Source organism: Cydia fagiglandana, chromosome 5 (genome assembly GCF_963556715.1).
Source record: "Cydia fagiglandana chromosome 5, ilCydFagi1.1, whole genome shotgun sequence".
NCBI lineage: Eukaryota > Metazoa > Arthropoda > Insecta > Lepidoptera > Tortricidae > Cydia > Cydia fagiglandana.
In genome coordinates, this window is record NC_085936.1 from 6,989,782 (window position 1) to 7,012,533 (window position 22,752).

General features: G+C 34.1%; 1 protein-coding gene across 1 annotated transcript in view; it reads left to right on the forward strand.

Moving 5' to 3' along the window:
• Positions 1-11,584: 11,584 nt before the first annotated feature.
• Positions 11,585-22,752, forward strand: part of LOC134664398 (lachesin-like) — a 28,181-nt gene continuing 17,013 nt past the window's right edge. The window contains exon 1 of the mRNA XM_063521021.1: positions 11,585-12,114. Coding sequence (XP_063377091.1) covers positions 12,021-12,114 — 94 coding nt within the window. The 5' untranslated portion in view covers positions 11,585-12,020. The remainder of the gene's footprint in view (positions 12,115-22,752) is intronic.

Genomic DNA, 22,752 nt, shown 5'->3' on the forward strand with positions numbered 1-22,752 from the left:
AGGCCGGTGATAGTCACTATTACAACAATAGGTAGAAAATTGGAACTGATTAGATGTAAAAAGAAGTTGGAAGATACAGGGATATATATTAAAGAAGATTACTCCCCGGCTGTCTTACAAAAACGGAGAGAACTCCAGGAAGAGCTTAAAAGGGAACGGCAAGCGGGAAAAAACGTAGCACTGCGACATAACAAGATTATAACTTTAAAATCACACCCAGCAGGAAATCGTACACCTAATGACAACCAGTCAAAAAAACGGATGCTGTCTGAATCTCCCGACGCTGTTGAGGTAGTCAAATCCAATGAAGAGAAAACAAAACAACAAGCCAAGAAAACGAGGCCCCAAAGCATCACAAACTACTTACGCCCACCCCAACTAAACCTATCCACCAACGACAATAACAACGACGACCAAAAAAACTAACGAGCGCCTCCCCACAAACAACACCTCCTCCAAGCCGGCTGGTCCCCGTGGAGGAGTATGACCAACACCCCCCAACCAGAAACCACAACAACAAACAAGTCGATGAAGGCAGTGATCTCTATATAGCTACTTTAAATGTCAGAACATTACTTAACGATAATAGAATAACAGAACTGAATTATGCGATAAAAAATATAAACTGGGATATCATTGGACTTTCAGAAACCAGAAGAGAAAATGAAATGATAACAGAATACCCAGACTTCATTCTGTATCATAGTCAAGGAAAAAATGGCAACTATGGTGTCGGATTTTTAGTTAAAAAACAGCTGAAAAATAATATAATTGGTTTCAGTAGCTACTCTTTTAGAATAGCTATTCTAGAAATTAATTTTGCCCCGAACAATACATGGATAGTGATTCAAGCATATGCACCTACCGAATCATGTAAAGAAGAAGAGCTAGACAACTTCTATGAAACCCTAGACACTGTGATAAAGAATAACAAACGGAAGAAGATAATATTAATGGGCGACTTCAATGCGCAAGTAGGTAGCGCAAGGCAAGGCGAGCAAACAATTTTCGGCCAATACTCATGTGGGAATAGATCTAATCATGGACAGCGACTGGTTGAGTTTGCACTGGAAAATAAATTAAAAATTATAAACAGTATATTCAAAATAAAAGAGAAAAATAAATGGACCTGGGAATCACCAAATGGTTTGTACCACAACGAGATTGATTATATTCTCACAAACAGACAGCAAGATATACACTCTTTTGACATCATACATAACCTAAACTTTTATACTGACCATCGGATGATAAGAAGTAAAATAAATATAAAGAACAGAAAAACAAGGAGATTGATTACACACAATAACAGAATTACTAGAGACTTACCCATTGTAACCGGAGATAGTGGACAGTACTGGGAAGAAGAATTTACCAAAGCTATTCAGAGTTCATCAGATATTCAAAAACAATATAACAACATAGAGAAGGTTATTAACAATCTACTAAAACAAATACCATTAGAAAGGAAGGCGGAGAAAGATATGATAAACCATACCATATACACTTTATTAGAAAAAAGAAAGGAACTATATAAAGAAAAAAGGTCGAAAAAAGCAAAAAGAGAGATCACAGAAATCAGTAAACAAATCAACAGACTAATGGATAAAAATAAGAAACAGAAAAGACAAATTATATTTGAACATCATATAAATAAATCCGGTGCAATTAAGCAAGCATACAGAGAGCTGCAAAGAACTTCACAATGGGCAACAAGCATGAAAGACAAGCATGGGAAACCTATCTCCAGCAGAGCTGAAATATTACATAAAGCTACTCTTTTTTACCAAGACCTATATGCATCACAAGAAGATTATGTACAGCGTCCCTCTATAAAAATACAAGATGTTCCAGCGATACTTGTTACAGAAATTGAGCATGCCATTAAAACTCAAAAAAAGGACAAGACACCGGGAGAAGACAACATTACCAACGAACTACTAAAATCAATGGTTGAACCCCTAAGACGTCCGCTTCAGGTACTGTTTAACAACATCTTATTTAGCAAAGAAATTCCTGTACAATGGTCACAGTCTACAATAACCTTGTTACATAAAAAAGGTGACAGAGGCGATCTAGGGAACTATAGGCCGATAAGTCTAATGTCCAATATGTATAAAATATTCTCAAAAATCATATTGAACCGCCTTACGAAGAAATTGGATGAAAATCAACCCCGAGAACAAGCCGGGTTTCGTAAACGGTTCTCAACCACAGACCACATACAGGTTGTCACACAGATTGTGGAAAAATCAAATGAATATAGAAGAATTATATATCTATGCTTTATTGACTTTACGAAAGCATTTGATTCATTAGAACATGTCGCAATCTGGGAAGCACTAGCACAGCAAGGAATAGAAGAGCATTACATAGAACTACTGTATAACATGTACGCAAACCTTACAGCAAAGATCAAACTAGAAAGGGAAGGAACAGCTTTCCCCATTAAAAAAGGTGTTCGTCAAGGCGATCCAATATCCCCAAAAATATTTTGTTCAGTGCTGGAAATGATCTTTAGAAATCTTAACTGGGACAACAAAGGACTAAAAATTGATGGAGAATACCTAAACAACTTACGTTTCGCGGATGATATTGTAATTTTTGCGGAAGATCCTAACCAACTAGAAGAAATGTTACAAGACGTAGTGAAGGAAAGTAAAAAAGTGGGCTTATCGATAAATACTTCAAAAACAAAAATTATGTCTAATGGTCCAAAGAGAAGAATCTACGTAGATGACAAGGAAATAGAATATGTCAAAGAATATATATATTTAGGCCAGTTAATATCTTTTGAAGAACAGACTGATAAAGATATAAAACGTAGAATTGCCCTGTCTTGGGGAAAGTACTGGAGCTTACGAGAAATCATGAAAAATAAGGAGATATGTATTAATACAAAAAGAAAATTATACGAAATTGCAGTTCTGCCTTGTCTAACATATGGCTGCCAGACATGGGCTCTACGACAAGAACATGAATCAAAACTAGCTATAGAACAGAGAAAGATGGAACGCAGTATGCTAGGAATTAGAATATCAGACCGAGTAAGAAACGATTATATAAGAAAGAAAACTAAAGTAACTGACATCATAGAGAGAATACGAAGATTGAAATGGAAGTGGGCTGGACATATTAGTAGAATAAACGACAATAGATGGACAAGGAAAATCATAGAATGGACCCCACCAAAAGAAAAAGGAACACGAAAGCAAGGTCACCCAAAGACACGATGGGCAGACATATTCAAAAAACGTTGTGGAACAGTATGGAGAAGAGTAGCTCAAGATAGAGACACATGGAGAACACTGGGGGAGGCCTACGCCAAAGAGGCGACTTCCATAATTAATGAAGGATAGTTAAATTAAGTTTTTGAAATTTATGTTTAGTAGGTACTGGTAATTAATAAATTTACAATATTAATATGATATATTTCATAGATATAATAGTAAAAATAGCTTTAAATGTAAATGACTGTGATAAAAATAGATAATGGAAATGGAATCGAAATTGAATGTCAAATTGAATCTTTTATATTTTATGAATAATACCTATACTAGTATCTTATACAATTCTATATTTTAAATACAACAAAATGAAATAATATAATAATTATGCAACTAAAAATGTAATTATGCATGCAAAGGAAATGTAAAAAAAAAAATGTAATTATGGTGGAATAAAGGCTATTTTTATTTTATTTTATTTTATTTTAAATATTGGGGACATCTTACATATATCAACCTAGCCCCAAACTAAGCAAAGCTTGTACTATGGGTGCTAGGCGACGATATACATACTTATATAAATAAATACATACTTATATACATAGAATGTAATTGTGTTATGGAATGTAATTGTGTTATACACGAATCAACTCAACAGAATTTTTTTTATTAATTATTAATATCTACATCGCATAACTAAATAAAATAAAATAATAAAGGTACTATAACAATTTAAATATCGTCTAAGAAAAGGAAAACAGATTTAAGGAAAACTAAAAGAAATATCTATATACCGGAAAGGAAGGCAATATCTATTTAACGGGTTCGTTTATATTTACTATAACCTTTTGGCTTTTATAGGCAAAAAGTAGCCCAGAGTAAACGATTATTTATTTCTTAAAACCCGATTCCGTTTAGAAATAAATTCATATAAAGGACAAAAAAGGAAATTTGTAAGCTTACAGGCAAAACATCCTTTGTTACCTTGTTCGTTTTGTTATTGGAATTGTCAAGCTTGAGATTTATTCTCACTTGTATACCTATTTGAGGGATAGAAATTAACCAAGTACATTTGCTCTAGAATATAGACCCTTTACAGACAATGATACGTGTTGGAGCGTCACATGTATTACACACATACTCATCAGTGCCCTGTTTATCAAAAGCTTGTAATAAAGGTGGAACTCCCTTTCTAACAAAAGCTGCCAAAAAGGGACTTCCACTTGTATTAGAAGTTACAAGCTTTTGATAAACAGGGCAAGCACCGATAGGACACCTGTTCCTATCGGTACTTACGGATCGTATTCCGTTAGTGGTGAAAAATGTATCTTCTTACGGCTCGATTCGGAAAATGAACTAGATTTCTACTAGACTTCAACAAGTTACGATACGGATAATTTAAAGATTTGTAAGATAGATATGTCAAATTTAACGTTTCCGCGATTCTGGAGGTCCTCTGAACGATTTCGACAAGTTATGACTTAGATATCCAAGTCACATCTAGTCGATATCTAATGTAGATCTAGTTGATCTCTAAATCGTCTCGAGATCTTGTGATTATCTCGAAATCCGAATAGGCCTATTAGCCTCCTCTAAGACATGTCACCATTAATTCAATAGTTACATTCAATTATCGTATTATATTCAAACATTGTATAATAATAATACAATAATTGAATTAACTATCTATTGCTATAAATCATTTCATTAAATTTCATTGTTTCATACATTTGTACAGTGGCGGTTTGTTAGTAATAGCTACTTTGTAAACAAACCTCAAACTTCACCTTTAAAACGATGCTCAACCTCACATTTTCGCCACGTCTTTGTTTGTTACCTTTTCCCGTAAGATGGTAGCCAATATTCCGAGTAACTTTACTACGGGACCTAAAAAGTCGATATAAAGTTTTACTTTGACGTTTCACTCCTAACTTTTAAAGTTCGGAGGTTTTTAAACGTTTAACGAAAAGTAAACCAGTTTTGCTAGCTAACTAGAAGCCAGTATAATATTATTATAGTGAGTAAAGTATACAACTCACCTACTTAACAAGAGGATTACTTGTTATGACTTTTGCCATTTTTAGGGTTCCGTACCCAAAGGGTAAAACGGGACCCTATTACTAAGACTCCGTCCGTCCGTCCGTCCGTCCGTCTGTCACCAAGCTGTATCTCACGAACCGTGATAGCTAGACAGTTGAAATTTTCACAGATGATGTATTTCTGTTGCCGCTATAACAACAAATACTAAAAACATAATAAAATAAAGACTTAAATGGGGCTCCCATACAACAAACGTGATTTTTGACCGAAGTTAATCAACGTCGGGCGGGGTCAGTACTTGGATGGGTGACCGTTTTATTTTACGGAACCCTTCGTGTGCGAGTCCGACTCGCACTTGCCCGGTTTTTCTTTTATATGGTTTCCGTTATGTGGAGGCGTCTTTGTAACCGGAGTTCAATGACAGATAACTCAATATTATACTACTGTGTATTAGCATTAATATTAATGCTCTTAGCATATACAATTATACATTTGCCACACGAGTAACCGCTATAAATCCTACTTGAAGCGTCAATGTCAGTAAATCCATACTAATATTATAAAAGGAAGTAAGTATTATTATTAAACGCAGTGTAAAATCAGTGCTGGTGCACGATTTAGTTGAAATTTGGTATAGAGATAGTTTGAGTCACGGGGGAGGACAAAGTGTAGTTTTCATTTAAGGGGTAGAAAAGGGGGATTGAAGTTTGTATGGGGAATCAACAAAACGCAGATTGAATAAAATAATAGTTACTTATCTACCTAAATTAATAACTATCCACGCTAACGGAGTCGCGGGCAAAAGCTAGTAAGTTTATTAATCATGAGCCTACTTCATGACAATAATACATAGTAACAAATAAATTATGTCATTCATTTTTAATTATATCGGGTGAAAGAACGAAGGAATTTTACGCAAACGGGTAATTGTTTAGGCCACGTGCTTTATTTTTCACTTATTAATCACGTGTTAATCACGTTAATATTTCTTACCGTTTTTGGGATACAGTTTGTTAAACTGTAGAGCAAAAATCTGTGTGTTTCAACCCTAGCTAGCAGATCCTCTTAATAACATGACATGTGTCAATTTATAATGTTAATAACTTTGTATTGTCACTCATAGGTATAAAAATATTTCAATTTTACTTCTAAATCCAGCTTTACGAATATTGTAGATCGCTTAGATAGCACTAACACTTTCAGCTCAGTCTCTAGAAATGTTCCACCCTATATATGTAAAGTAATTTATTAAATAAAACATGATATTCCTTAATTCTTATAGTTAATTGATTTAAAAATAGAAATTAAAATAAATAACATCAAATTGTTTTGCAAGGAGAAACCTTTATATTGAAGAGCATACATCAAAAGCGAACAATTCCCCATTGTGCTGATCAAGTAACGAAATGATCCTTGAGCCTGAACGCGCCACTAAATTTGATTATCTGCGTGGTTAACATAGTTACTGGTTTTGTCAATGTCTGTGTAAAATATTACTTTTGTGTCATATTTCCTATAAAAAGAGAAGTTTTTAGGGAAAAATCATTAATGGCTCAACTGATCATGTTCAAAACAATCAGTCACTAATTTGTTGGACTTTTGAAGCGTTTATTTTCATAAGCATAGAAAAACATTGTCTTTAAAGACCTTTAGAATGATGTGCCACAGGTTGATTTTTCTTGAAATAATATATATTTTGTAACCTCCTAAAACACTTTCTAATTAATTCTAAACTAAGTAGTGGTTCACAAAATACACCTATTTTCCAAATTTAATTAATATATAGTTTACAGTTTTCTAATAATATGGCTGTGATATACGGATAGACGGACGGACGGACATGAAGAAACTAAATATTATAAGCATTTCCTTTTTGCCATTATCGCTGAAAAACTCTAAAAATGCCGTAACAAGAAAATAAAATAATTGATACGTTGTTTGTTTGTAAAAATACTCAAAATGCACTAGTCACGATTGCGTGACGCGTCACGCTGTCGCTTACGTCGTTTTAAACAATGCCTCAGACCTACCCCTTAGTAGACCCTTTAATACCATACCATAATTATATAAAAATTACAATTATCCTACTTATTTCCGCATAAAAGATGGGAAAAATATAGATGCCGTTTTAATTTTGTCACTTCGTTTTACGCGGCTCGATTCGGGAAATAAATTAGAGTTTAACTAGATACGATAATATAGTAACGATATGAGAAGTTCCACGGCAAAAGGTACCCTATGGCAGCTAGCTATTACGTCGCATAGCGCCGCAATAATATTGGAGTGGCGTTAATAATAGCGTAGCGCCAACCGCCATAAGATACCTTTATCCGTGGAACGTCGCATATCTTTACCATATCGTATCTAGTTAATCTCTAATTCATTTCCCGAATCGGCGACGGCATTACCTAATTGGAGGCAATCTTCGATGGCACTGAAACAGGAGGCTTCAATGACGTAAGTATCAATATTAATGGCCACGAAGTCGTCGGGGAGCTGCAAGGAAACGCCGCAGCGATTCTTGGAAGTCCGTTGGCCGGCGCCAACCAGACGGACATAGTTTCCTGCAAGCAAATAAATTATAAGCACGTTTTCAGAATCGATAGTTATAGATAAATAGTTACTAGGAAAGGAGCTTTACTAGGAACTTGAAGGTGCTTGCGAATTATTTTGCAGTCTGTGACGCAATTTCAAGTGTATAACTAGCACTTTAATATAGACCAGGTATAACATGTATAACTAGCACTTTAATATAGACCAGGTATAACATGTATAACTAGCACTTTAATATAGACTTTAATATAGCACTTTAATATAGGTATAACATTATTATTATGGGTAGAAATTATTGAACACCGACACCGCATTGAAGAGTAGGTAATTTTGAACGATCGCTTAAAAAGATTGCCGAAAGTTTATTTGTATGAAGCATTTGACTGGAAATTGATTAGTATAGTATCCGTTAAGACATAAACTTTAATACTTATTTTAAGATTTTCCACGATTTCTAGAAAACGCTCCTTTTTTTTGTTTTCGGGTCGACATTTGTTAAAGTGAAATTGCTGATAAAATTGACTTCGACTTTTGATTAATTCAAACGAAACATTATGTATACATGTTATTGAATTTAGTGACTAGTCTGCTTAAAAATTTGCCGTTTAAATTAGTTTTGTACTGTATGTTTGTACTACAAGGTAGGCGTGAAGTAGGCTATTAACGATTGCACTGTAAGACAAACTATAAACCTGGCTCTAGAGACCGGCTATATCCTTTGAACCATTTGCTTTGTTTAACCGTGTGTATGCTTCATTTCTTTTTTATTATTTCTATGTATTTTAACACGTTCGCGGACGCTCAGTCACACCAGTTGGACACCTAAATTTTGTATGGAAATATTGGGACTGTTATAGCATTCCTGTCACTACAAATATATCTTTTAGGTTTGTATATGACGCGTAATGCTATGCAAGGCGAATGCTATGCAAGCCGCGTCAATATGAAGTATATTTTTTATACGCTATGTGACAACAAATGCTATACAATTCGGATGCATAAGCATGTCTGTCACATGACGTAGTCAAGATGGGATTTTATATGACATCGCATGTTATAGCATTCATACATCGTGCTCGATGGACTTGATGGTTGAGACTTCGGACTTCCTAAGGGCGCGATTTTTGCTCTAAAGACTCATTTGCTGACCTCTTCAAACAATTTTCTTCTTCTGTTTTGTTCCCTCTTTGCTTATCATTGTAATATTGAGTCCATCTCATACATGCCCCATGCCAAGCACGTTCGCTGTTCATTCGACCTCAAATTATGTGATACTACCTACAAATTATGCGTTGGAGACCGGCTCTAATCTAAAGGCCCAGTTATGGGTCTCATAGCATGTTGTAGAGAGCCGAGTTGTAATGTTGAGCTCTCTTAAAATGAGAGGTTTGTTCTTCTAGCTGTCCAAGGTATACGCAGCATTTTACGCCAACACTACTTCTCAAAAGTGTCAATATGTACCGCATTACACTTTTTCAGTTCCCTGTAACGCACCACCGCGTTAAGTTCTGGACGTAAAGCGTCCACCACTTTTCCTGCCAAGCGATGATTCACCCAACTTTATATTCTTTTTCGGATGCATCTGCACCAAATACAAGGCATGAAATATACACAGAATGATACCACAAATGCGTGTCATAAGGTGCTTACCTTGAGGGAGGTGATCATCGAGCGCCAACAGGCTATATTCACAATTATATGACCAAAACTATGACTAGTAACGTAATTATTTCAATAATAGGTATACACATTCATGCCTCACTTTTTCACATTAATCGTTATCAAAATTTTACTGTAGTGTAATTAACAGCAAGTAAACACGTTTGTTTATTAAAACACAATGAAAAACTTAAAGAAATTGTAAGAAAAACATTAATTACGATTTTATAAAAATACGTCAAAATCGCTATCGCGCACGAAATTGACCCAAATTACATGTGTCCACTCCCAGACGCACCTGCCGGGCTACTAAGGGAGCTGCCATACAAAGACGAATGCTATAGCATCCGCGTCACAGAAAGGGGGGCCAATTTGGAGAAGTCACAGGATAATTTTTAACTTCGATAAAACTATGTAATATGGCAGTACGCATTATTTGACTCTGGTGACTGGTAGAGGAAAAGTTGATGAATAATATTATACTGTGGTTAAGCGGATTGATAAGCATTTCAACGAAGAAATTTAAAAAGAATAACGGATGCAATAGCAGGCGCGTCACCAGGAGGAGTACAAAAACGGATGCTATGCAATCCGCGTCCGCGAACGTGTTAAGTAATGTCTACGTATTTTGTCATCTGCTGCATATGGTTTTTTTTACAAGAAATATAAGCGGAGAAAGTTATTCAAAACGATATAAACACGGTTTTATTATCTTAATTAAAGCTTTATTCGGGTCGGGTATTTTTGGAATCTATTAGTAAATATTGTAAAATATATAGCCAGTTATAACATATATAAGCCGTGACGAGTGGCGAAAGACAGGGGAGGCCTTTGCCCAGCAGTGGGACACAATATAGGCTATACAAAAAAAAAAATAACATATATATATATATCATCATCTATATATATATATATATATATATATATGCATCTCTAATTATATTATACGGACAAAGGTCAGGTATTATGACAATTCAATATTGTAGATCTGCAGGTACCTACTACGTATAGGGTTCTTTTGTGAATTAAATGTAGTAATTAGTAAGTAAGAGTAAAAATTGCGTGCATATTACAACCTATCAGTATTAAACATGCATACCGGGTGTGGCCTGTAACACGAGCAAATAATTAAAACATAGATTGTACTCCTCAAACGGTGACAATTTTGTTCAACAACTTTTAAAAATTATGAAGTATTTAGATTCCCTATATTTCATATAAAATAAATATTATCTTCAATGGACGCCATCGTCACGCCATATCATTGTGATTGATGTTGCTTATCAAGTCTTAAACGTAATAAAATTCGCATTACATTGCATCTTAGAATAAACTTTAAAGTGTATTAAAAATCAAACCACAAGTTATTTTTAAAAGTCGCTGAACAAATGTTGGTCAGTATGAGGAGTACACCCTACAGTTTAATTTTTTGCTCATATTACAGGCTATACCCGGTATATGCATATGCATACATCATTTTTAAATCGGTTATTGAAGACTGATGAAATCAATGCTCAGCATTGAAGCCATCGTAGGGTTTCCCGGTGTTGTGGTTACGGTGTTAGCCACCAAATATTATTTTGCGGCCATCAGGAAGTATTGTACGCTGTACACAATAAAGTATCAATTTCAACTATAACTGGCCTCGAGAAACCCTTTAAAAATTAGGCACAGTCGACGTTACGTATAAAGATATGTTTACACTTTTTGTCTTATTTCAAAGGGGTAAGGTGCAAAAGTGTAAACATATCTTTGACGTCGACTGTACCTACCGTATTGTTTAAATTACCAGAGCAAAAATATTTTGTATAACGTAAAATAACATCATTAAATTTGGATTTGTGCTTAGCCTATCACCGTAGACGGATCTTTGTATTATGCACGAGGGAGTGGTTAGACTCTCTTAATATAAATATTTAAATTAAGAAAAACATACTGCAGTTCACGCTACTGACATTGCTGGCTAAACGATTGCGCGCTGAATAAAAGTCGAAAATATCGTATTAACAAGGGTTTATTTTGAGGGTTGGTTTATGAAACCTATGCGTGTTTGTTAGAAGTGAAAGAGAAGGCGCTAGCCAAGGGGGTGGTGCTTACGGCAAGCGGGTGAAAACTGCTTGCACCAGTTATCTTCGGGACCTCGGCGGCGTCGGGCGCGATACAGCCGCACGTCAAATGTCGGCACCAAAACTTTTCACGAGTTTTCCGAAAAATATTCTTTAGTTCCACAGTTGACCGCCCCTTTAATCACTTCTTTGCGTGTGTCGAATGCAACCGAAAAGAGCGTTTAACGTGTGTTTTATGGTTTAGTTTATTTTTAACGATAAAATGTTATGGTTACGTGATTCCTTGGTTTTGAAAAGAAATATTTTTTATGTATGAGAATTGATAGAGATTTTAGTTTACGGGCACGGACCTGTTTATAAAGTATTACGTTAAAGATTAGTATTTTTTGAGTTTTGTTGCGACTTATGTTTCAAATGGTCGGTCATTTAAAATAATCATAACTACGAGAAAATGAATACTGGATAAACTAAGACAATGAGTCATTTCACGTTATTGAAGAGTGGGAAACTTCTGTTGGCGTTGCTAGTGCTGGATTGGTTGTTTGCCGGAAGTACAGATGCCACAACCCGTAAGTTTTTTAATTAAATCTAGAAAATAATAGAGTACCTGTAGATTGATGATATATAATTTGCACCAACCCCTCGAACAACTTTTATGGCGAATCTGTACAAATTATAATTACGTCAACATACTCGTTCGATTATTTAAAAAATATACTGATGAACGACGAACAATTTTAAATATATTCTTAAAATCACAATTGTTGTCTTAAAAACGACTTACAATTTCGCAGAAAATGTACCTTACACGCTTATCACGGAGAAAAACAACCTAATCCCGATTCCTGTATAAAAATGTAAACAGACTTTTACAGGCGTACATTTGATGAGATTACCGCGTTATTATACATTTAATACTTTATACGAATTAAGTTCCTCTTATTTAAGTTGTTTCATGGCTTCTCAATCATATGTAAATATTGTACATATGCTAGAATATTAAATAAAAACTTGTCAGTCTATTATTTCGGCAATAGGTAGTAGGCTTGCTTTTGACCTATTTCTTTAATCTTCAATTTAACTACTTCATAAATTTACTACTTTTAGTTTGTCATGAAACTCATGAAATGTATTAAACGTACGTAGTTATCTGTATTTGGCACGCATAATATCTATTGGAATGTCATGTAAATGTATAAAAGCATTTTTCCAAGTAAACAAGAATGTTTACATTATGAAATTCCAATCCAATAAGTCGGCAAGCGGATTTGTCCACAATCAAAACTGGTACTGATGGAAAACAGCTATGTTGAAAATATATTGTTCGCTCTACGCTGATTTCGAGCGCGAATTTGTTCATATTGTTGACAAATAAAGCCGTTACGGGCGTTTGCCGCTTTGTTTACAAAAGTGCACATTCAATTTAATTTTCATCATATTTGGATGAGATGTTAGTACCTCATGTTAATATGCTCATAGATGCCATTAAGATGGAAGATGGCTTCTGGTGACTGGTGATATTGTTTTTTGGGTACTTATTGAGTAATATAGTCATGATTAACTACATGATTTTTTTTTATCATAATAGTCGTTTTCCAAGGAATATTAATTCCTAGTGTTGATTTCTTACTAAAATATTACCCATTATAAATTGGCGCTAAAACACTCGGGATTTATGTTATTTATCACGCCAAAAAGTAAACGTGAATTTATTAGAAAAGTAGAGAATTGAGATCATATACCTACATTTGCGATTTTTAAAACTTCTAAGTTTACCTCAAGCAGTTTTTATAAATTATTATTTTAATCAAAGTTCAAAAATTACTTCCTGATTAAATTTCGAATCACATTCACAAATTACGTACCCCTACTTCCGAAGGCTTGGTTTCTAAATGAACCGCAAATCTTTTCCCCTAACCGTAATATGATGGGTTGACGTGCAAGTCAATTAGTGTGCCGGTCGCGGGGCGCGCGGCAACGTCTATCACCGCGCCGGAAGGCAATGAGCCTAGTTTTAACAACACCGCATTATACTGTCTTTTAGAAAATCGTGCTGATACCGCTACGCTGCTTAGGGATATGAGACCGTTTTTATTGAAAGTATTTTGCATTTAGAATAAGCTATTAGAGATTAGGGAGGCTTGTTTGTTATGATTTTATACGTTTTTAGGCATGAAGGAAAGTATTATAATAGGTATAATTATACTAACTCCGTGCCGGAAGGCAATGAACCTAGATTTTACCTAACGCCCCATTATACTGTCGTTTATAATAGGCGCTTCTTTGCACAGCAAACCATTGCAGATATGCCTTTTTATACAAAGTATTTTTCATTTAATATTATAAAATAAGCTATTAAAGATTAGGATAAGGCTTTCTTGATACGTTAATTGCTCGTTTTCACAGAAAAGGCGATTCCCAATTCAACCATTTAGGAAAACGTTAAATTCAGATCGCTAATAGATGCTTGACATACGTAAATAAAGATTTTAGAAAGTAGTAAATTTATGAAGTAGTTAAATTGATGATTAAAGAAATAGGTAGGTACAGTCAGCATCAGATATACCTGAGCGGGTAAGGTGTCCAAGAAAACATATACACTTCAATCGTCACAAAAATAAGGACATCTAAGTTGTCATTTTAGCATAGGCTTTCAGTTCGTCACATATATCTTAACTTCTGAGTTTTTCTTTAACACATACACCCTTATTTAATCACAATGACAATAACGGTTAGAAACTTAGTGGTAACTGAGCACTCAAATTCAAGCTGCTGTCATTAATACCTACACGCACTGCCAATCACGTACGTCAGCAGCCAGGGTGCCACCAGTTGCTAAGCAGTTGTTATTTCAATGGTAACTAAGCATCAACATTTTATCTGTTTAACTTTTAAAAAAATACTGTAGCAGCTACGATTTGACACCTCCTTTCTTAAAGAAGTATTTTATCGTCAAGTGTCAAACTTAGACAATAAATAAGTAGGTTTTACGAGAATGATAGGTTTTTCGTTTTAACTGTCATAGGCGGCCGTTCTTCCAAATCGTAGAGCATATTATATGTTAATATATTCATTTAGCCCGCTTATTGTACTAAAATATACTATATAGTACTAAAATACAATGCTCCGAATCGATCAAAGAACGAAGGAGAAAATAATAGAATTGAAACTTAACACGTTCTCTATCCCAATCTGACATGTAAACCTTATGGCTTTGTAATAGAAGCTAGCCGTTAAAACCATCACTGCCATGCATATACACCTACGTAATATGCTAACTGTTGACCATAGGAATGACGAATTTTGTTTTTACAACTTAGCAGAGAGGATAGAGTATACGGAGTTATATACAGTATGTATCAGAACGAAAGGCCAAGAAAGAGACCCATTAATGTTTAGGTTATACTGAGCAACTTTTACTATGGGACCAACCCCGAAACCCCGGAAAAAAATTACTCTCCCATAGAAAATTTCAACATCAGACCAGCAATGTATGAAACTTCCAAGTATTTTTCCGCGTTTTCGGAGTTGGTCCCATAGTAAAAGTTGTTCAGTATGACCTAAACATTAATGGGTCTCTTGGCCTTTCGTTCAAACTAACGTTCGTACTAACAATAAGTTCAAAGACATACAGTATGTATCAACATACTGTATATCTTTGAACTTATTGTTAGTATAACCAGTATAACCTAGCAGTAAACATCAAATGGCATTCCACAGAGTAATCTAAGGAACGCTTACTGCGGGTTCAAATCTACAACGTCCTGTTAGAAAGTCGTACATACTCTACATGTGACATATCTTCAAAAAACATATAAACTTATGCGAAATTAATATAAAACTACAAATTAATAATATAAATGAAACCCAAAAAAAAGCTGTAATCTCTAGGTGCGTCCGACTGAGATTTGAACCCGCGGTCTCTGCTTTGAAAACCAAACGCCTTAGTCACAAGACCACAACGTGCCTTGACAATTGGCTCTAAATTAGGCTTCAGTTAGCTTTCGCTATGTGTCACTCATTCGTTTTGATGATTCTATTCAATAAAAGAAATAGTTTTCAGTAAGCTGACTGACAGGCCTCTGTCAATGGTTGAAGGGCAAAACGTGAGATAGATGTATGTGATGACAAGACTGTACTGCTTTCGATGATTGTCAAAACGCTTTACCTGAAATTAGCATAGCTATTATTCATTCAATATACGACCATACATGTATGCTTTAAACGTCTATTTTTCCATATTGTTCAGATATATTTGACACGTTGACCGCTTAGTTACCAATGGTTTTTTTGACAGCTAAGGTATCAATGATTTGTTGTAAGTGTAGAAATTAATGAATAGCGACTGTTAAGATATTTGTGACATGTTGAGCGCTCACAAGTAAATGCTACCCTGACAGTCAACAACTTTTTGACAGTTTAAACGTTTACCTCTCTTTGAGCACCTGGAGTGTATAGCGACTTCTGCTGCTGACTGTACTTAATTTTTTTGGAATAGATTAAGAACAAGATTTAGATGTTATTATTTATCTTAACTTAATTGACATAACCATCATTTTTAATTAATACACTGTACAAATTTACCCTAAAACCGAATTTGCCAAAAAGAACTTGAACCTTTTGAGGACATTATCACGGTTACTTATAACACATCTTTCCGGGATTTTTTAGGCAACAACTTATACATTATTATTTTATCGATTAGTATATTCTGAACCTAGAATGGAATTCTATAACAAGCTTCGTGCTGAAACCTCGAGGGTTTCTACACTCGCCATTAACCAAGATTAAGGTTAAACGCAGACCCATTTCCTGTAAAAAGGCAACTATAAGTTTAATGTTTGCTTAATTGAGTTGAAATCGATACTCAACGCTTTTCACTCCAAGAACTTAACACGCCGTAAGAGCGTGGTGTGTATTACGCAAAAGTTCATAATTATTTTTTAAGCTCATTAACCGTTTTGACCTGGTTTCGTCGTTACACACGAAATAGTCGCGTGTTGCCGAATTAATTTGACAGAACATGCTTATTTGAGTGTATTTAACAATTATTCGCCAGTGGTCGAATAATTGCCTTCCTCAGTCGTATTTTGACCATGTGGATTATTTTTTCTATTAATATTAAGTAGGTACTTATAAATCACTACACCTTATGAAAGTCCGCGTATGTATGTTCGCGATAAACTCAAAAACTATTGGACGGATTTTCATGCGGTTTTTACCTATCAGTAGAGTGATTCTTGAGGAAGGTTTAAATTTAAATATAATTTATTAAGGTTTTGTGAAACCCATCTGGTGCCGGGGCGGGTCACTAGTGTATGATGTTCCTAATTTTATTTAAAAAAACTAATTTATATAATAAAATTTATGTAATATTATTACTCATTGGATAACGTACTTTCGATGTATAATTTTTTTGACATCCGTTGTAATTTACGGAATTATTGCAGGTAACATTTAATGGTCACAGCCTGTATCTACAAACGGTGTTAGGCAAACTTGAAGAAAACACGTAAACCAATAAGTCAGATTAGCAATAAAACGAACCTGATTTATTCGTAGGTTGGTTTTTATTACCCTTACTTAACGAAGGCGTTTTACTTACACCAATAAGTTCCAATCAGACTAACAGATATATTCTAACTTTATGATACGTCAAATAATAGAAATGGAAACGATATGGATCGGATATGTTAGTGTCAAATAAGTGTCGAAAGTGACGATTTTGTTTGTGGAAACCTAACTTTTGACACTGACATATCCGATCCATATCGTTTCCATGTCTATTATTTGACGTATCTTAAAGTTTGAATATGACTGTACGTAGGTACATAAATGGGCCGTTCTCTTGGGAGTCTTGGGTTAACTGCAATGTGCATCTAGTCACATCGCTTGGAAACAATATAGTTTTTGCGAATTAATGTAGAGTAAACAACACAAAAAGTCAATTTTGTGTCTGGTCGCAAAATATATTATAGTGTCCTTTTTAGGGTTCCGTACCCAAAGGGTAAAACGGGACCCTATTACTAAGACTTCGCTGTCCGTCCGTCCGTCCGTCCGTCCGTCTCACAGTGTTTCGTCTAGAACAAACTAGGTGGACAAAATTATTTTTTTGTGTTTTTGGGTAGTATTATGGTTAGTATTGCTTAATTAAATATAATTTACTAAAAATTTTAAAATACCATGAAAAAAAGTAAAAAAATTAAAATAAAATATATATTTAAATTAATTATATATTTTTTTGCAAATAAATTATTAACACAATCATAAACAAAATTTTACAGTTCATTAGATACATTATTTTCATAGTATTTACTTTAAAATATACAAAAAAATAAAAATTTTATATAGAAAATTAATTAAAATTTAACTTATTATTAATAATTAATCTGTTAATTATTAATAACTTATAATCTGTTCTAACTCATGTATTATATCAGAATAATAATTGTTTTCCTTGTTTTGCGTAAGTTTTTTAAAGTTCTTCTGAAGGATATAACACGCTTGTACCTTTTGCATTGGGCAAATAATGATATGATGAATATTTATGATAATCAGCCTTCATTGACCACATTTTAGTCTGCTTGTAAGTTTGTATTTGTCGATTTTGACTCAATATAATATGCTAATACCTCATTAACACTTAGCTGCCTAGAATTCATTGAAGTACCTACTGCTGTCGTAAGAACAAGACTACGTTGGCTTATGTGGACTTTCTCTAATATTTTTTAACATTTTTGCCGTGTTCTATTTGCTGCCGATCACGAATCAATCGGGATTTCGGCAGCAGTTAAAAAATAGGTACGTAATTGTACCAGATCTTTAACTCAGCGTTTTTTCCGTTTTAAAAGGGGAACTTTTGAAGTTTAATTTGGGTCTTCCTGCAGGATTAACATTTTCAGACGACGTTGATGCACTTGGTCTAGTTATGTACACTCGTAATTCTATATTTTGGCCATCCATACCACTTTTAAACTTTTCCACAAATTGCTTCTTTAAATCTTGACGCACTATTCCACTTGGTATTCAGTTATGATGAATAACTGGTTAAAATATTTTTTAACCGTCTCTCAGACTCTTCTTTGAAATCTCGTAACTCATATTTTACCAATATAAACTGATAAAGGTGGAAATTTTCGTCGTTTTTCCCCTTATTTGTCCATTCTTCAAAAACCCCTTCCTTAAAATAGAGAAAACGTGTTCTGCAAAAAAAATGAAAAAAAAATGTTCTGCAAATTTCTGCAAAATGAAATATACACCATCATAAAATAGAATTATGCAAGTAAATAATATTAAAAATCTAGACCGGTGTCAAGCGGTGTCAAGTATTTGCTAGTCTATCAAAGTTCTAAAATGAAGAAAATCTCACCACGTTTTTAAGTGCATATTTATTGCTCTATACGAGCATTATTACAACTGATATGAACATGTTTTTATGAAAAATATAAAGTGCTTACCTTCAGTTATAAGATCTATTACCAAACCTTTTCATAAAATAACGTTTTACTTGTAAGAGATGTCGTTGAACGCATCACAAAATTGCAACTGATTAAATTGTGCAATTGCACTTACCTCATTAGCTGACTTCTGCACCCTATGGCTCATAAAATTAGAAAGTTAGACATAATCTATTAATGGGTTTGGGGGTTTCAACATGTTGTTTATCATATCTAATGACTCATTAGAGATAATTTGATAACGACTTTTGTCCACCTAGCTTGTTCTAGACGAAACACTGTGCGTCTGTCACCAGGCTGTATCTCACGAACCGTGATAGCTAGACAGTTGAAATTTTCACAGATGATGTATTTCTGTTGCCGCTATAACAACAAATACTAAAAACAGAATAAAATTAAGATTTAAGTGGGGCTCCCATACAGCAAACGTGATTTTTGACCAAAGTTAAGCAACGTCGGGCGTGGTCAGTACTTGGATGGGTGACCGTTTTCTTTTTGCATTTTTCCGTTTTTTTTTTTGCTTTATGGTACGGAACCCTTCGTGCGCGAGTCCGACTCATATTCTATCGACGAAGCCATAGCACATAAGTACCTATTAAAGGCTCACATTTACAGTCATCTGATATCAATATCACTGATATAACTTGTAATTTGAGTGGCAACCGAATTAATTAAGACGTATCATAAACACAAAGCAATACTCTTCCTGTGTTGCACTATCTTGGTTTGATAAACGATACCCTTCACATAATTGACTTCCTTGATGTGGCGCTTAATTGCTCGAGGTTTGATTAACTCTTCTAAAGATTAACTACAATACGATCGCCTCACACGTCTGCTCTGCCATGGAATAAACTACTTTATTACTGCAGTTTTAAGGTAGCCTAAAATAATTATATTATAATGTAACAACAATGTAATACCTGACACCCCTTACGCATGCCTTATATAGCTCATTTAGAGCCTAGGTCGATTTGTATGTACTTGCGAGTGAGATAGTAGTAAGAGAATAAATAATACTTATAGCATGTAGGTATTTTCATAAAAAATCTGTGAATTCCCAATCCAATGGGTTTGCTTTCCTTATCAGTAATTAGTTTGTTGTTGTTGAAACTGATACTGCTTTTAACAAACACAGAAATAAGGGAATTGGAAAGACATTTTTCATTTTCTTAGATTACCGTAGGCTATATGGATGGAAAACAATTTAAACTTCCTTGAGTAGCATCATAGAAAATATCCACCGTGACAGGACAGGATATTATTTCGTTAAAGCTTGATCGGTACAATTGTTTAATAACGAATTACAAAATTATTTAATTAAATTTAAATAAAGTTAATTGGTTTTGAGAAAGTTACTCAAACTGCGTCGTTTAGTAACTTAAGAAAGTCTAGATAACAGATAGGTACTTTCGCTAAAATGAGTGTTTAAGCCAACAACTCGGACGGATGATATTGATTGATTGAAATAGGATACCCTGAAGTATATGTAATTATATAATTTTATTCAAATTAATTTATTTTCGTGTCGAGTTCTAAATCTAGTCCTAATCGAATTAATTAAAATTTTTCGTCCCAAATGAACATTGAATATTAATGTAACGACCTTTGCGTTGTTTTATTTTACTGGCTTTGATATCTCATTTGATTGACTTAATTTAGACATGCGGTCCTGCCGTATAAGCAGAAATATTAGTTCTCGAAATAAATGCAAAATGGTTACTGATAAATTCGGTCAGGATTCTTTTTAAGTATATAAACGAAAGGTAAAAGCTACGTTCTATTAAAAAAATAACATGCTAATTAGCGTTAAACAGACTATAATATAGTATTTATTTGTATGTAAAGCAGCTCTGAATATTATTTCGAACATCTTTCCCCCGGTTTTTAATTAATTTATTTTATTTATATGAGCCTAGACTAGAGTGTCCCACTGTTGGGCAAAGGCCTCCCTCCTCCCTTTCCACGTATCCCGGTTTTTACCCATCTCCCACCAGTTCCTATCAATTCAATAATTAATAATATTTGTACTGTCGATATAAATCCTGGCGATTAAATATGACTACGTAACAGATTGAAAAATGATTTAAATAAAATCCATCGTTCATAATTGAATGGAATAACGCGGCTTAAGGTGTCAGGATTCTTGATAAATTTATTACCGATCAGTTAGCCATGTAATAATGGCATTGCAGTAACAGTAATGCAGCCAGTAGGTGTATTGGCATTGCAGTCTTGAGTTTGTGTTCTGGGAAGGGGAAATGTGATCATTAACTTATGATCATCAAAAAGAGTTATTGTAATGTATGCTTGCAACGAAACGTAACTACAGACTGAATGACTCAATACATGTGAAAGTAACAGTGACAGCGAGCGACATTTGTTAAGTACAGACGCAGTTGAATAAGAATGAACTGGGTAACTTTGTGGTTAGCGATAGAACACTCACTGATAGATTCTTGTTGTTTAAAGATATTTGTAAAAGCTATTCTAATAATTATTTTAAATAAAAACTCAGTGTCAGCAGCAAGTGGTTTTATTACAAAACATTACAGTTATAACATTTATTTGTTATAAATAACTAACCCAAAATGTACATTTTACGTTAATAACGGAAATGTTATCACAATACGGTTATAGTTTCATTCATTACTATAATTCAATTAAATTAAATTCATTTATTTCAGATAACAAATGATCCATTAACAATGAACATTAAATTATAATTACATACACAGTTTAAATAATATATTTAAAAATATTAACTTTTATTAAAATAAAATCCCGTACATTAGCCAACATTGGAAAATGGTGCCTGGCCTCCCTATGTGCCTGATTAAACATAATTTAACTACAGCACGCTTTCATCTAGGTGTCTCGCAACTACTTTCCACAAACCTTAGAGACTCAACCATGTCCAAATAAAGACGGTCAATTATGGCTCTGTGATTAAGGTCAGGTCACTACACAACCTATCACAATATTTAGAAAGTTCATGCGATAATCAATCAGTCAAATAATTTATTCAAAAAAGTCAAATTAACAGACTTCGTAATTAATTGATTGATTGCTTGGAAATACTTACACAGCTATTTAATCGATAAATCAATATCTGATACTTATCTTGTCTCGGCTGCTGGCGGTCTGGGGTTCGAAACCGGTTGAAGCGTCGAAGTCAAATATTTTAATTCTACTAATATTTAAATTTATTTTTAATTCTACTTACTTTTGGTTGTTTTCATTTATGTAACAGTCATACCTTAATAAAAAAATGATTGATACAAAAATGCTCAAAGCAAACCTTTTCGATTAATGACAAACCACTATTTAGATTAGTATATGAACGTGCTGCATTTATCTACATCACATCAGCCGGCGTATTATGGATGGCTTTATCCATCTTTATCCACGTGATAAAATAACTGTCACTTTTTAACACCGTGGGATAGAAAGTGACGGACACCGTTTTATCACGCTGTCACATAGACAAGAACGACCATCATATCCGTACAGTATGGACATAAGCGTAGAAGTCTAAGATCTCACATTTGCCTTACGATAGCCCACGCTACGAAGATGTCTGTTTAGTTTGAACTCCCAATATATAATTTACCTATTAAAACCGCAAATTTAATTTATTTATAATGGGAAAATAGATACATATAATACAAAAGCAGACACAACATTTACACATAAAATAAAGTTACAAGTTAACAAAAATCCTTACATTTTATACGACATAATTATTAC